This window comes from Mirounga leonina, unplaced genomic scaffold (assembly GCF_011800145.1).
Source record: "Mirounga leonina isolate KUSES-001 unplaced genomic scaffold, KU_Mleo_1.0 Mir_101737, whole genome shotgun sequence".
NCBI lineage: Eukaryota > Metazoa > Chordata > Mammalia > Carnivora > Phocidae > Mirounga > Mirounga leonina.
In genome coordinates, this window is record NW_023270191.1 from 1 (window position 1) to 10,980 (window position 10,980).

At 59.4% G+C, this 10,980-nt stretch overlaps 1 protein-coding gene across 2 annotated transcripts; it reads left to right on the forward strand.

Annotated features, from left to right (window-relative positions):
* Positions 1-163: 163 nt before the first annotated feature.
* Positions 164-8,134, forward strand: LOC118013997 (TBC1 domain family member 22A-like). 2 transcript variants are annotated; one of them, XR_004680169.1, is made up of 3 exons: positions 164-1,089; positions 6,766-7,564; positions 7,910-8,134. XR_004680169.1 is itself a non-coding variant. In XM_035009966.1 (2 exons), the coding sequence occupies exons 1-2, from the start codon at positions 912-914 to the stop codon at positions 6,882-6,884; spliced, it is 297 nt and encodes a 98-aa protein (XP_034865857.1). In that variant the 5' UTR covers positions 169-911; the 3' UTR covers positions 6,885-8,118. The 2 variants fall into 2 exon arrangements, 1 of the variants encoding a protein (XP_034865857.1); XM_035009966.1 differs by having other exon boundaries at positions 169-1,089; positions 6,766-8,118.
* Positions 8,135-10,980: the final 2,846 nt, after the last annotated feature.

The window sequence follows — 10,980 nt, forward strand, 5'->3', positions numbered from 1 at the left end:
GGTGGTCAGCTCACTTCCCTTGCCCTCCACTGCACGCTCTGCCCCTGCGTCTGGCTCCTCCACCAGAGCCACGCAGGGGGCTGGTGTGAGCCCCGCCCGTGCTGGCGGGTGTCACTGGGCCCCCCGCGGGGGCTCTTGCTCTAGTGGTGCTGTGTCGCGTCTGCACGCCGAAGGACAGCTGCTCCTGCCCCCGCCGCCCCCACTGCTGCCTTAGGAGGTTTGCGGGCACTGGCCCGTGTGAGGCTTGGGGACTCCCTGTGAATGCCGTGACTGCGGTGCTGGGGTTCCTCCTGAGTGGCTTCTGTCACTGAGCAGAGACTGCTCAGCGGTACTGCCCCTCGAGAGCCTCTCCTTCCTGCCCCCGAATCCTAGGAGTCCTCTTCTGTTTTTTTTTTAGGATTATTTATTTGAGAAAGAGAGCGAGGGCACAAGAGTGGGGGGGTAGGGAGGGGGGCGAGGGAGAAGCAGACTCCCCACCGAGCAGGGAGTCCGATGTGGGGCTCGATCCCAGGACCCCGGGATCACAACCTGAGCCGAAGGCAGACATTTAACCGACTGAGCCCCCTGGGTGCCCCAGGAGTCCTCTCTCGGATGCCTCTTTGGGTTGTGCTTGCTCTTCACCCTCAGCTCAGTTGACACTGGAAGCTTGAATGTGCACCTTTCATCCATGGGCTCCTTTCTGACCGGTCGTGGGGTGAGTCCGCTCCAGCCTCCGAGGGGACAGCTGAAGTCTGCCTTTGCTTTGCAGCTTGCTCAAGGGCGCGCCCAAGGCGCCCGCCACACCCGTGAAGGCCAAGAGCATCAGCACCTTCCCGGAGTTTGAGAGCAACACCAGCGACGCCTGGGATGCCGGCGAGGACGATGACGGGCTCCTGGCCGTGGCAGCCGAGAGCCTGAACACCGACGTGGTCATGGAGACGGCCCACCGCGTCCTGCGCAACCACAGCCAGCGGCAGGAGCGCCGCAAGCCGCAGGAGGCGCCGGGCCCCGAGCAGGAGCCACAGCCTTCGGCAGAGCCTCCTTCGGTCCCGAGCGGTGACCTCCGGCTGGTGAAGTCCGTCAGCGAGAGCCACACATCCTGTCCTGCAGGTGGGCGGGGGCGCGAGGAGATGACGTGCAGTGCTGCGAGGGAGAGGGGCTGGAGTCCCCTCTGTGCGGGAGGTTAGCGGGCGTTCCGTCCTCTTTGCCACAGGAGCTCGTGCCCTTGGAAGACCTTGAGGTTGTGATCCACGTGCCCACAGGCCTTCCCAGGCAGGAGAAGCCGTAGACTTTTCTTTGTGTCCCCAGCTGAGTGCTTCTCTCCTCCGGGTGGAGGGTGTGGTGTGTGGCTTTCGTGGCCTGGCTGTGAGAGGCCCACAGTGAGCACCAGGCCCCAGGGGACTGTGTCTCCCTTCCAAGTGTGCCCCGGTTGTCCCAGGGGGACATTTCCAGCTCAGGGGCCAGGCCAACTGCACGTTCAGAGGCTGCACCTCCTCCGGCAGCTTCCAATGACACCCCCTCCCCCGCCGGGACACCTGCACGTGGCTCAGAGTCTGTAGGGGGCAGAGTCTGGGGTGTGGAATGACTGCCTCCAGGTCATACACTCAAGGATGCGATCAGCGCATGTCTTGTACCCCGTGCCTGGTGCTCAGTAGCCTTTCTGGAGACGGCTCTCAGTAGCTTTGCTTTTTGTTTTTGGGGGTGTCTGTGATGTAAAACAACACAGTATTTGATGAGCCTCTGTGATGGGTCAGGCTCTTAGGGCTTGGGGTGCCCCCAGGAAGTCCCTGGCCTGGAGTGTGTGTTCTGGTGAGGGGGACAAGCACTGACCTACACGTTGGGTCAGTAAGGAGGCCTGGAGCGTGCGGGGAGGAGACAAGCGCCCTGGGTCGAGACAGAGGTGGGAGGTGGCGACAGCAGCCTGGACCTGGGGCGTAATCTTCAGTCAGAGCGTCCAGATGCCCTACTGAGAAGGTGACACGTGAGCATCAGTGAGGTGAGGCAGTGAGGCATGGGGAGCTGGTGGCAGAGGGGCCGGCCTGCACCGCGGCGGACTCACGGCCTCCCTCTCCCAGGGTCTCTGGGGGTCAGGGGGACTGCCCCTTGTTTACAGAGGAGAGAAGAGGGCATCGGGCAGCCTCAGCTTGCCCTGCTGGGACCACGGAGCTGGCGTTCATCCCCCTGTCTAGTTTTCAGAAACCCTTCCCGGGAGCTGACTAATGTTTGGAACATCACACGTCTTCGTAGGTGAGAACGCTGTGAATTAGTTCCTTTGACCAGTTTTCATATTGGAATCTGAACTATTTTTCTCCAAATTAGGCTGAACTTCAAAGTATTTGAGTTTAAAAATGAAAATCTGGTTAGGGCTTCTGCGAGTGGGTCGGGGTTCCCCGAGACTGACGCATCCTATGCCGATTACCGCCTGCGCGCCCCGGCCGGGCAGTGCCCTCAGCCTGGGTGCCTGTTCAAGTTGGCAGGTGCCCCGGATTCCTCTGCCCTCTGCTGTGCCCCACGCCTCTGGGGCCTGGGTAGAGCCTCTGTGACACCTGCCATCTGAGCAGTTGCTGGGGGGCGGGCCTCAGCACCCGTAGAGGTGGGGGCCCATCTCGGCTGAGCGGGCAGGCTCCTGTTCTCTCAGGCCGTGGGGCTGCTGCGAAGAGCACCACAGGCCGATGGTGCATGAGCAGCAGAAAGTTAGGTCTCCCAGTTCTGGAGGCCGGAAGTCAGGTCAGGCGGCCAACACGGTTGGGTCCTGGCTCTCTTCGGGGCGCAGACAGCTGCCTTCTCACAGTATCCCAACATGGGGGAGACTAGAGAGGGGAAACAGGCTGTCTCGTGACTCCTCAGGAGCACCGATCCCATCAGGGGACCCCACCCTCCTGACTTCCTCTAAACCTGAGGCCCTTCTTCCTAACACCGTCCAGTCTGGGGAAGGACTTGCGCATACGGACTTTGGGGCCTCACAGCATTCAGCCCATGGCCAGGTATGCAGTTGGGCTGCATCCTGCCAGGGTGGGGAGCCTTGGGGTGGCCTCCTCCTGTAAAAGCCAGGTGAGGGATGCCCCAAGCGGCTCATGCTGGGGAAGGGGCCGATTACTGTGTTTGCCTCTGCCTCCACCCGCTTGCGCATCAACCATCTTTCCTTTGCTTTCTGAGCAGGCTTTTTGTGAGCAGTTCATTTCATGATAGCAGCTAGTGTTTATCCATCGCTTACTGTGGGGCAGGGACTGTCTCGGGCCCTCGTCATGAACAGATCCCTCTGACTTTGCAGCCAGTCTAGGAGAGAGCTTACGGAGGAGGTATAGGGAGGTCACGTGGCTCGCCCAGCATGCTGAGCGGTGGGGTAGGGTTCAAGTCCAGGGCGTCTGAGGCCAGGGCCTGCTGCTAGCTGCTGACCTCCCCACAGAGAGCAGGGCCTCTTCGCTGGTGATGCCGCCCCCAGGGGACATGAGGTCCTGTTTTAGGACCTTTCCTGTTAACATCTGGGGCAGGGAGTGTGTGCTCCTGGCATGAAGTGGGCAGAGACCAGGGTGCCTGGCCCCCAGGGGACTCTCTGGCCCGACCGTGCACAGTGCCAAGGGGGAGAGGGCCGCTCTGGAGCCCGAGGTGGCCTCTCAGGGAGCCGACCCCACGGGTGGCTGGCAGTGGTGCGCAGAACTCGTGGGCCTGTGTTCAGTTCCCTTGGTGGGCTGTTAGTCGTGGGGATGGCTTACTCGGTGTTGGCGCTAAGACGACCATGTCAGCCCTCATTCTTACTGGGCTGGGCCCGGCGCAGATGTGTTGACTGGCAGGCAGTCTAGTGGGGAAACACAAGGATCTGAGTCTTTCACCTCCCTGGGTGGAATGGAGCCTTGGAGTGATGGACAGGACCCAGAAGCACCCACGGGTAGAAGTCCCAGTTCAGTCTTGTTGAGGAGGGCCAGGACGTGTCAGGGAAGGCTTCAGGGAGGAGGTGATGTCTCTAAGGTTACCGGTAGGGTGAGGCTCCAGGCTTAGGAGGTGGGGCCATCCCAGCCGAGGGGAGGTGCCGGGTGGGCTGGGCTGGCTGACTGCACACCTCATCTACGTGGTTTGCAAGTTCCCCCAAGGCAGGGACCATGTCCCATTGCCTTTGTTTCCCTTTGGGGTCCTGTGTCATTACGTGAATGTTGCTGAGCTAAACTGAGGTGTCTTCAGGGCCTGGTGACCGCGGGCTCTCCCCTCCTCCATGTTCTGCCCCACTCTTGTCCCTGCACCGGCCCCACGGCCCAGGGCCAGGCCAGGCCTCTGTTGAGGTGAGGGACCTGTGAGTGCCATTTCATGTGACTGTGCTCCTCGGAGCGGAGTTGTGTTTCTGGGGCCTGGACGCTGTGTTTCACGGGGCCCAGTCTGATCAGAGTGCTGCCTGCCCTTCCCACTGCCGGCATTGTGTCGGGTGCCTGTCCCTTTATGGTGCGCCACCGTGGGAGCTCACGTCACCCCATGCAGTGTCCACAGGGCCTGCTGGCTGCCCTCGCCTTTGGCCTTCAGCCCTGGGTAGATGGCAGCCTGAAAGTTCCGGGATGCTGCAGCAGGGGTCTCAGGCTGGCCTTCCCCGCGCCTCCTGCTTACCTTTCTGTCAACGTCTAGTGCGTTGGGGTCCCTGGGTAAGGGTCTACGAAAATCACCAGGACACAGGGGATGCAGAGCAAAGGCAGCACTTGCAACTGCATACTGCCGTTTATTTCTCACATAGCTATATACTCGCAGAGATGAGATAAACATAACAATGTATCAAGCCAACATCTGTGAAGTGAAATATACACGAAATGCAATAAGAACAAAATACATCCTGCTTATGCTTGCAGAATAAAGAATTCTCTTAGCCATCCTTCCTTTGGAGACAACATGTTCTTTGTCTTTAGAAAGAACACTTCTGATTAGAAAGATACACTTTAAGCTAGGCAAGAGCCACTTCCTGCTGATCCAGGCATTTAGAACTTGCAACATGAGGTAAGGGGAAGAGAACATTTTCTCCTCCTGGCCTAGGCCTGCCTGGCCGACCTTAACCTCAGTGCAGTCCTCAAATGATCCTGGCCTGCAAGGGGTCTACAAGCCTACACCATCTCACCTTTCGACTGTCCTGACTTTCTTAATCAGCGTCTGAGGTATCTGTACCTTTGTATCTGAAGTCAGATGCCCTTTGCTTGGTCGAGGGTGCCGCTGGCGTAATGGGGAGCCTGCGCCTTTGGCTGCGAAGGGCTCAGTGGGCGTGGCTGGGGAGGACTGTCCATCGCTGATGGGGACTGAGCTGCAAGTGGGTCCTGGGTGGACACTGGCTGCCCCGGAGGGGGACACTGATGTGTTTTCCACTTACAGTAGCAGGGAGACCTGCTGTTGACCTTCCTGCTTCCTCAGGGGGCAGGGGGCATCACTGTGCCTTGCAAACCCTGCCCGTCCCATCTTAGAGGGGGACCGGATGTGTGCTCTGCTCAGGACGACGTGGTCCTTACATGTCGGAGTAAATCACAGGGATGCTCTCTAAGATGGCGGAGAAGTAAAACTCAGCACGTTTGGTTCCGCGTTAGAACGAGGAATCCCTCCTCCCGCCCATCGTCTTTCCTGAGGAATCATGACGCACAGCGGAGTGGCAGATTCCGAGGGCGGGGAGGAGGGGGTCTGAGCATCGCTGCCCCGGGCCTCCCAGAGGGCAGGCCGGTGGGGACACCTCCTGCAAGTGAGGGGTCAGCCCTGCGGAGGGGCTGGGACTTGCTCTCACCTCGACGCCCACCTCTCCAGGCTTTTCTGGAAGCTTAACTGGGCCAGACACTGCTCCTCTGTAGCCTGAGGGTTTCTGTGTGAAGCCTTTCCGGGCCTCGATTTTAGGGTAATGAGTCAGCTCTGCGGGAAGGAGGGGGTCGGTGGGAGTCTGACAGCGGCGGCCAGGAGCCGGCATGTTTTCTTCACTTTGTTTGGTTCCCGCCCCATCTCCTGGAGTTGGTTTTTTCCTCTACTTTAAATTTCAGTTCTGGGAGATGTGACCATTCAAGGGTATTTAGACCTGGGGGTGTACAGCCTGGTGCTGCCTGTTCCTGTGGGCCCCTCGTTGGTCCCTGGTGGCTCTTTCTGAGTGGGTGTTGGGCCTTGGGCTCTTTTCTGTGGCTCTTCCTGGTCCGGGTTCCTGGATTTAACGCACGGTTTCACTTCGGCCCTGTGTGTCCCTGTCGGTGGGCCTTTGTGCGTGGTGGTAGGTGGTGCCCTGGGGCGGGGGGTGCTGGGCAGGCCTGCAGCCTGCTGCCCCTCCCCTGCTTGCATGCGCTCTAGCTTCCTGTGCTTTCTCTTCGTGATGGTCCCTGCCCACCTCCCTCATGGGGCTTGGGGAGATCCAAGGGGTGCAGTGCCTTTGTGGGCTTCATGCTCCTCCACGTGTGGCTCGGTGGCTTCCTTCTGTGCTCAGGCCCAGGTGAGCCCCACAGGCACCAGCAGATCCTTGGGTTGTGTCACCTGGGCAGGCCTGCTAGCAGTGGGGGAGCCGGGGGGGTCTGGAGTTTTCTGGTTGTCGTTTTGCTTTTGTGTGAGGCACGTCTGTTTTCCCAGGGAGTAACGCTCTACCAATAAGGCCAGTGGGCTTCTTGGGTGTTCACTAGTTTCACTTTATTGCCCCGGTCACGCGGGTCTGCACTGGCCGGTTACGGGAGGAGGGGATGGCTGTGGCACGGTGGCGTTCCCGAAGGGCAGGTGGCGCGGGTGGGAGCCTTCTTACTGGGGAACAGGGCCGTGGGGGGGGTCCAGGAGGCCATCCTCACCCCCTGCGCGCTCTCTCCCCAGACAGCGCCGGCAACACTGCTCCTCTGCAGCGGTCCCAGTCTCTCCCGCACTCGGTGGCGGCCACCGTGGGTGGCACGTCTGACCCCAGCGCCCTCAGCAGCTCAGCGTTAAGTGAATGAGAGGCCTCCCGGCTCGACAAGTTCAAGCAGCTCCTTGCCGGCCCGAACACAGACCTCGGTGAGTCCCCCGCTGGCGGAGGGCACGTGCACCTGCGCCCCCACGTGTGGTTTACTTTGTCAGAGGGCGATGTGTTTGTGCCGTCCTGCGCGAGTCACAGAGATGAGCCATTTGTCCTTGAGGTTTACTTCAGCTGTGTGTTGGTCATGGGCTTCCGGGGCCATTGATCCGGTATTTTCTGTTCTGTTCTATTTTTTAATGCTCCGATTGAACTCCTTTGGCTTCTTGGGGCTGAACTGGTTTGCTCCACAGGACTGGCCAGCTTGGTGTCCCTGCTTTTCAGAGTCTTCGTGGGGACACAGAGCTGGTGACCGGGGTCCTGAGTGCTGCTGACTTTACACCTTCCTTGGTGTAAAGTGTGGGATAGGCCGTGAACACCCCGGGAGCCCAGGCGGGGCTGGGGTGGGCGGGCCAGCAGGGGGCCGTACAGTCAGCAGTGTGGTTCTCGGGGGTCACCATGGCCGCGGGGCCGCTCTGCCACCAGACTCTGAGGCGGGTGCTCGCCTCCAAGTCCATTTGCTGGGCTTCCCCTCGAAGCCGCGTCCTTTCCTCGGTACGTCTCATCTTTGCGGAGTGCCACGCTGCATCGGGCATCTTGCTGGCTGCGGGGGCTCTCCGGAAGGTGGGATGTGGCCGCGGTCACGAGATCACGCATGGTGGAGGGTGGGTGCCAGGGTGGCACGGAGGGCTGGCGCGCCTCAGCAGCAGTGCCCCCTCCGCCAGCAGGTGGCGCGTGAGGCACGCGGCTGGGCTGCCCAGCAGGGAGGCGGGCGGAGGCGGAGCGAGCACGGAGCTGAAGGATAGGCCGCGTCCCTGAGGATGCTGCTCCCCTTGTGGGTGCAGAAGGGTTCCTTCCCGCGAGTTTCTGCGTTTTCATTTTCCTGATTGATTTGCTCACGCACACGTAACACAGTCACGTGGCACCAGAGGATGTGCGGTAAAAACGTGTCGCTCTCCTCTTCCCCAGGCCTGCTTTCCCTCCTTCGCGTGATTCCAGGTGTCTTCTTCCAGGGACAGGAAGGGAGGCCTCTCGTTCTCTTAACGCTGAGCTGCTGAGGGCGCTGGGGTCAGATCACGCACATGACGATGCACGTGTCATCTTAAACTTTTTATTTTGGTGTAATTTCAAATGTAGAAGAAAGTTGCAAGAACGGTACAGGCGAGTCCTGTCTTCATCCTGTGTGTGTGCCTGTGTGTCTGCGTGCTTTCCCCGAACCGTTTGAGTCCGTTGGAGACCCTGGACCCCTGGACCCCTGAGAGCACCACTGTCTGTTTCCCAAGCACAGAGACACCGTCAGAACATTGCACAGCGAGATGGTGCGCTCAGCTCATCCGCGGTGCACATTCTCTTCCTGCCAGTCGCCCCAGTGATGTGCGCAGTGTGTCGCCCCGCCCGTCCTCCCCGTCAGCCAAGGGGGTCCCAGCGTGCACCGTGTTCCCGGGCGCCAGGGCGTTTGAGGAGGGCAGGCCAGCCGTTGTGCGGCGCCCCTCAGCGGGGGTGTCTCGTATCCTCCTGATGAGATTCAGGCCGGTCGTTTGGCAGGGATGTCGCCTATGAGGTTTGTGTTGTCTGTCACCGTGGCGGGAGGCCACGGGGTGGGTTGGCCTTCAGGTTCAGGAGGGAACGCGATGACTGGCGAGATGGCGGCTGTCAGGTCCTGCACGGGGACGGGGGGCGGACGCGACTCTTCTGTGGTAGCTCAGAAGTCGCGTGTGGAGCGGCGCTTCGGGGTCCGTGCATCTGTGCATGTTTCCCCCCACGCGTGGTGGTGCCGCTCTGCCCCCCACGTTAAACCTCACAGCGTCTTTCCCGTGGTAGCGCTAGAGACGCGCGCGGCCCGCACGGGCTGTGCGCCTGGGACTCCTTTACCGCCCCTCCGACGGGCACTTCGGTTCTTCCCAACTTTGTGTCACGGCAGTGGGCTTGGACCTGTGATCCTCACCCCGCGCTGGTGACTAGCGATGGGCATCGAGCGTCCCGAAACGTGGGTCAGGGAGAGGAGGAGCTGGGGTGGAAATCTCACCACGATGCTGGGAAGTCAGGTGGATCGGGCGCCAAGGAGTCTAGTCGTGGGGTTTGAGCCCGTCCCTTGGCCACTTGCTTTTCCAGCCTGCCAACACACCTGTGCCCCGAGGCAGTGTGGGGAGGTGCCAGAGTGTGGGGAGGGCAGAGGTTCTGGGACAACTGCTGGCTGGGAGTGCGGGGCGGTGTTCTCCAGCCCCGTGACTGGAGCAAGCCTGGAGTGCTTCTGGGGTCCTCGGTTGCCTGCCCAGTGGTGCTGGCTGTGCTGAGGGGGCACACCCGGGGAGGGGATGCATACGGAGTGTTTAGGAGCGGGCCCAGCACACAGTGAACGCTGAACAGTGCTACTCATCTGCCTGATTCATTTGCGTTGGCCTCTTTACCCCTTACCTTGATTTTCAGAGCACCGATGCACGTGGTCGCTGTGGTCACTGCCGAGTCAAGGCGGCTTGCACGTGTCCTCTTGGTTGAGTTAAGCGGTTTCTGACAGTAGGGGGCACGGAGGTAGTTGGTGAAGACAAGATACACTGATAGGAATTGCAGTTCTGGGTCAGGAGCTGAGCCCCCGTTAGTCTTCTGGTGGCCTTTGTCAGTGGACTAACTTGTGGACATTAAAATCCTACTTCAGAACAAAGCTTTCAGGACTCACGGGGAAAGCGGCTATGCACGGGCAGGAGGAAAGGTTAACATGTAAAAATAAGATTCTTTTGTTGGGTTGGTGCCGTTACGAGTGTTTTCTGTTTTTTGCATTCTGTTTAAGTATCAAATCTCACACCAAAAAGCTTTCAAAGTTAAACAATTACTGGATTTGTATTTAGTGGCAGGAGAAAACACAGCCAGTAAATTGCTTGTTTTTATAAGGCATTTAAATTTAAGATAGCCTTGGAAGACAGTGGAATATATTATCTCCACGTTACATAAAAGACATAAGTGGCAAATATTTGCCAATGTTGGAGAAGCAAATCACTGATGTGAGAAGTGCCCACAGAAATGATTCTACCTGCTGAATGTCATCTCGTCGGCGGAGAGCTGTTTTTCTTTGTTTAGCTTGTGCTCTGTTATGAGCCTGAGGATGAAAGTAGCAAATAGAACTTAACAGCTCATTCTGCTCTTAGCATTGACTCAGTATTTACTCGTGCAAACTTTGAAGCCCAAGAAAATGACACTTGGGGGCGTTCATTTTTATCGCGCGCGTGGCAGGAGGAGGCAGTCCAGCCTTGGCGCCAGGCCCTGGCTCTGCAATCCACTCTCAGCAGGTGACTGGGGAAATGAGGCCCACCCTGCAGGATCCTGTGACCCAGAGGTGATTTATGGAAAGCGCCCACAGGGTTTACTCATTCAACCGGGATTCGTTGGGCACTTGCTGTTGGTGTAGGCACTGGAGAGAAACAGGGAACCAGAACCCCGGGCCCCGCTCTTCAGGAGCTGACGTTCTGGTGTGAGGAGACAGGTGGGGACACATACACACACACTCAGTACTCCAGAAACTCACAGAAGGTGCTAAGGTGCTAAGGTGCACATGGGGAACAAAGCCGGTGGGCGGGTGCTGCTGTAGCTGAGCCATCAGCCAAGACCCTTGGAGTAGGCACCTTAATTCAAGATGAAGTTGAAGGTGGGCCGGAGCCTCCCAGGGGCTGGTCGGTGTTGGGACAGGGCTAGTGCTTGAGGACTGGAAGCAGCTGCTGAGGCCCAGGCCTGGCGGGGGAGGGGTCGGGAGGGGGCAGAGGCCAGCAAGCAGGAAAGGACAGGTCCTGAGGGCTCTGAAGGCCAGAAGAAGGAGCTCACCATGAAGCCTCTGGGAGGTTTGGAACCAGGGAAGCAAAGCTTGGCACAGGGCATCTGGAAGAAACAGGGTTTCTCCTCTGTGGAAGGAAGGGCCGTGGAAGATTTCTGGCCAGGGTGTCTCCAGCAGCTTTGGGCTGGGGCTGGGTCCGCGGGCAGCCCCTGGGAGTGCAGAGGGGGAGGGATGGAAGGGCAGGGAAGGAAGTAGGGGAGTAGACTGGGGAAGGGCCCGA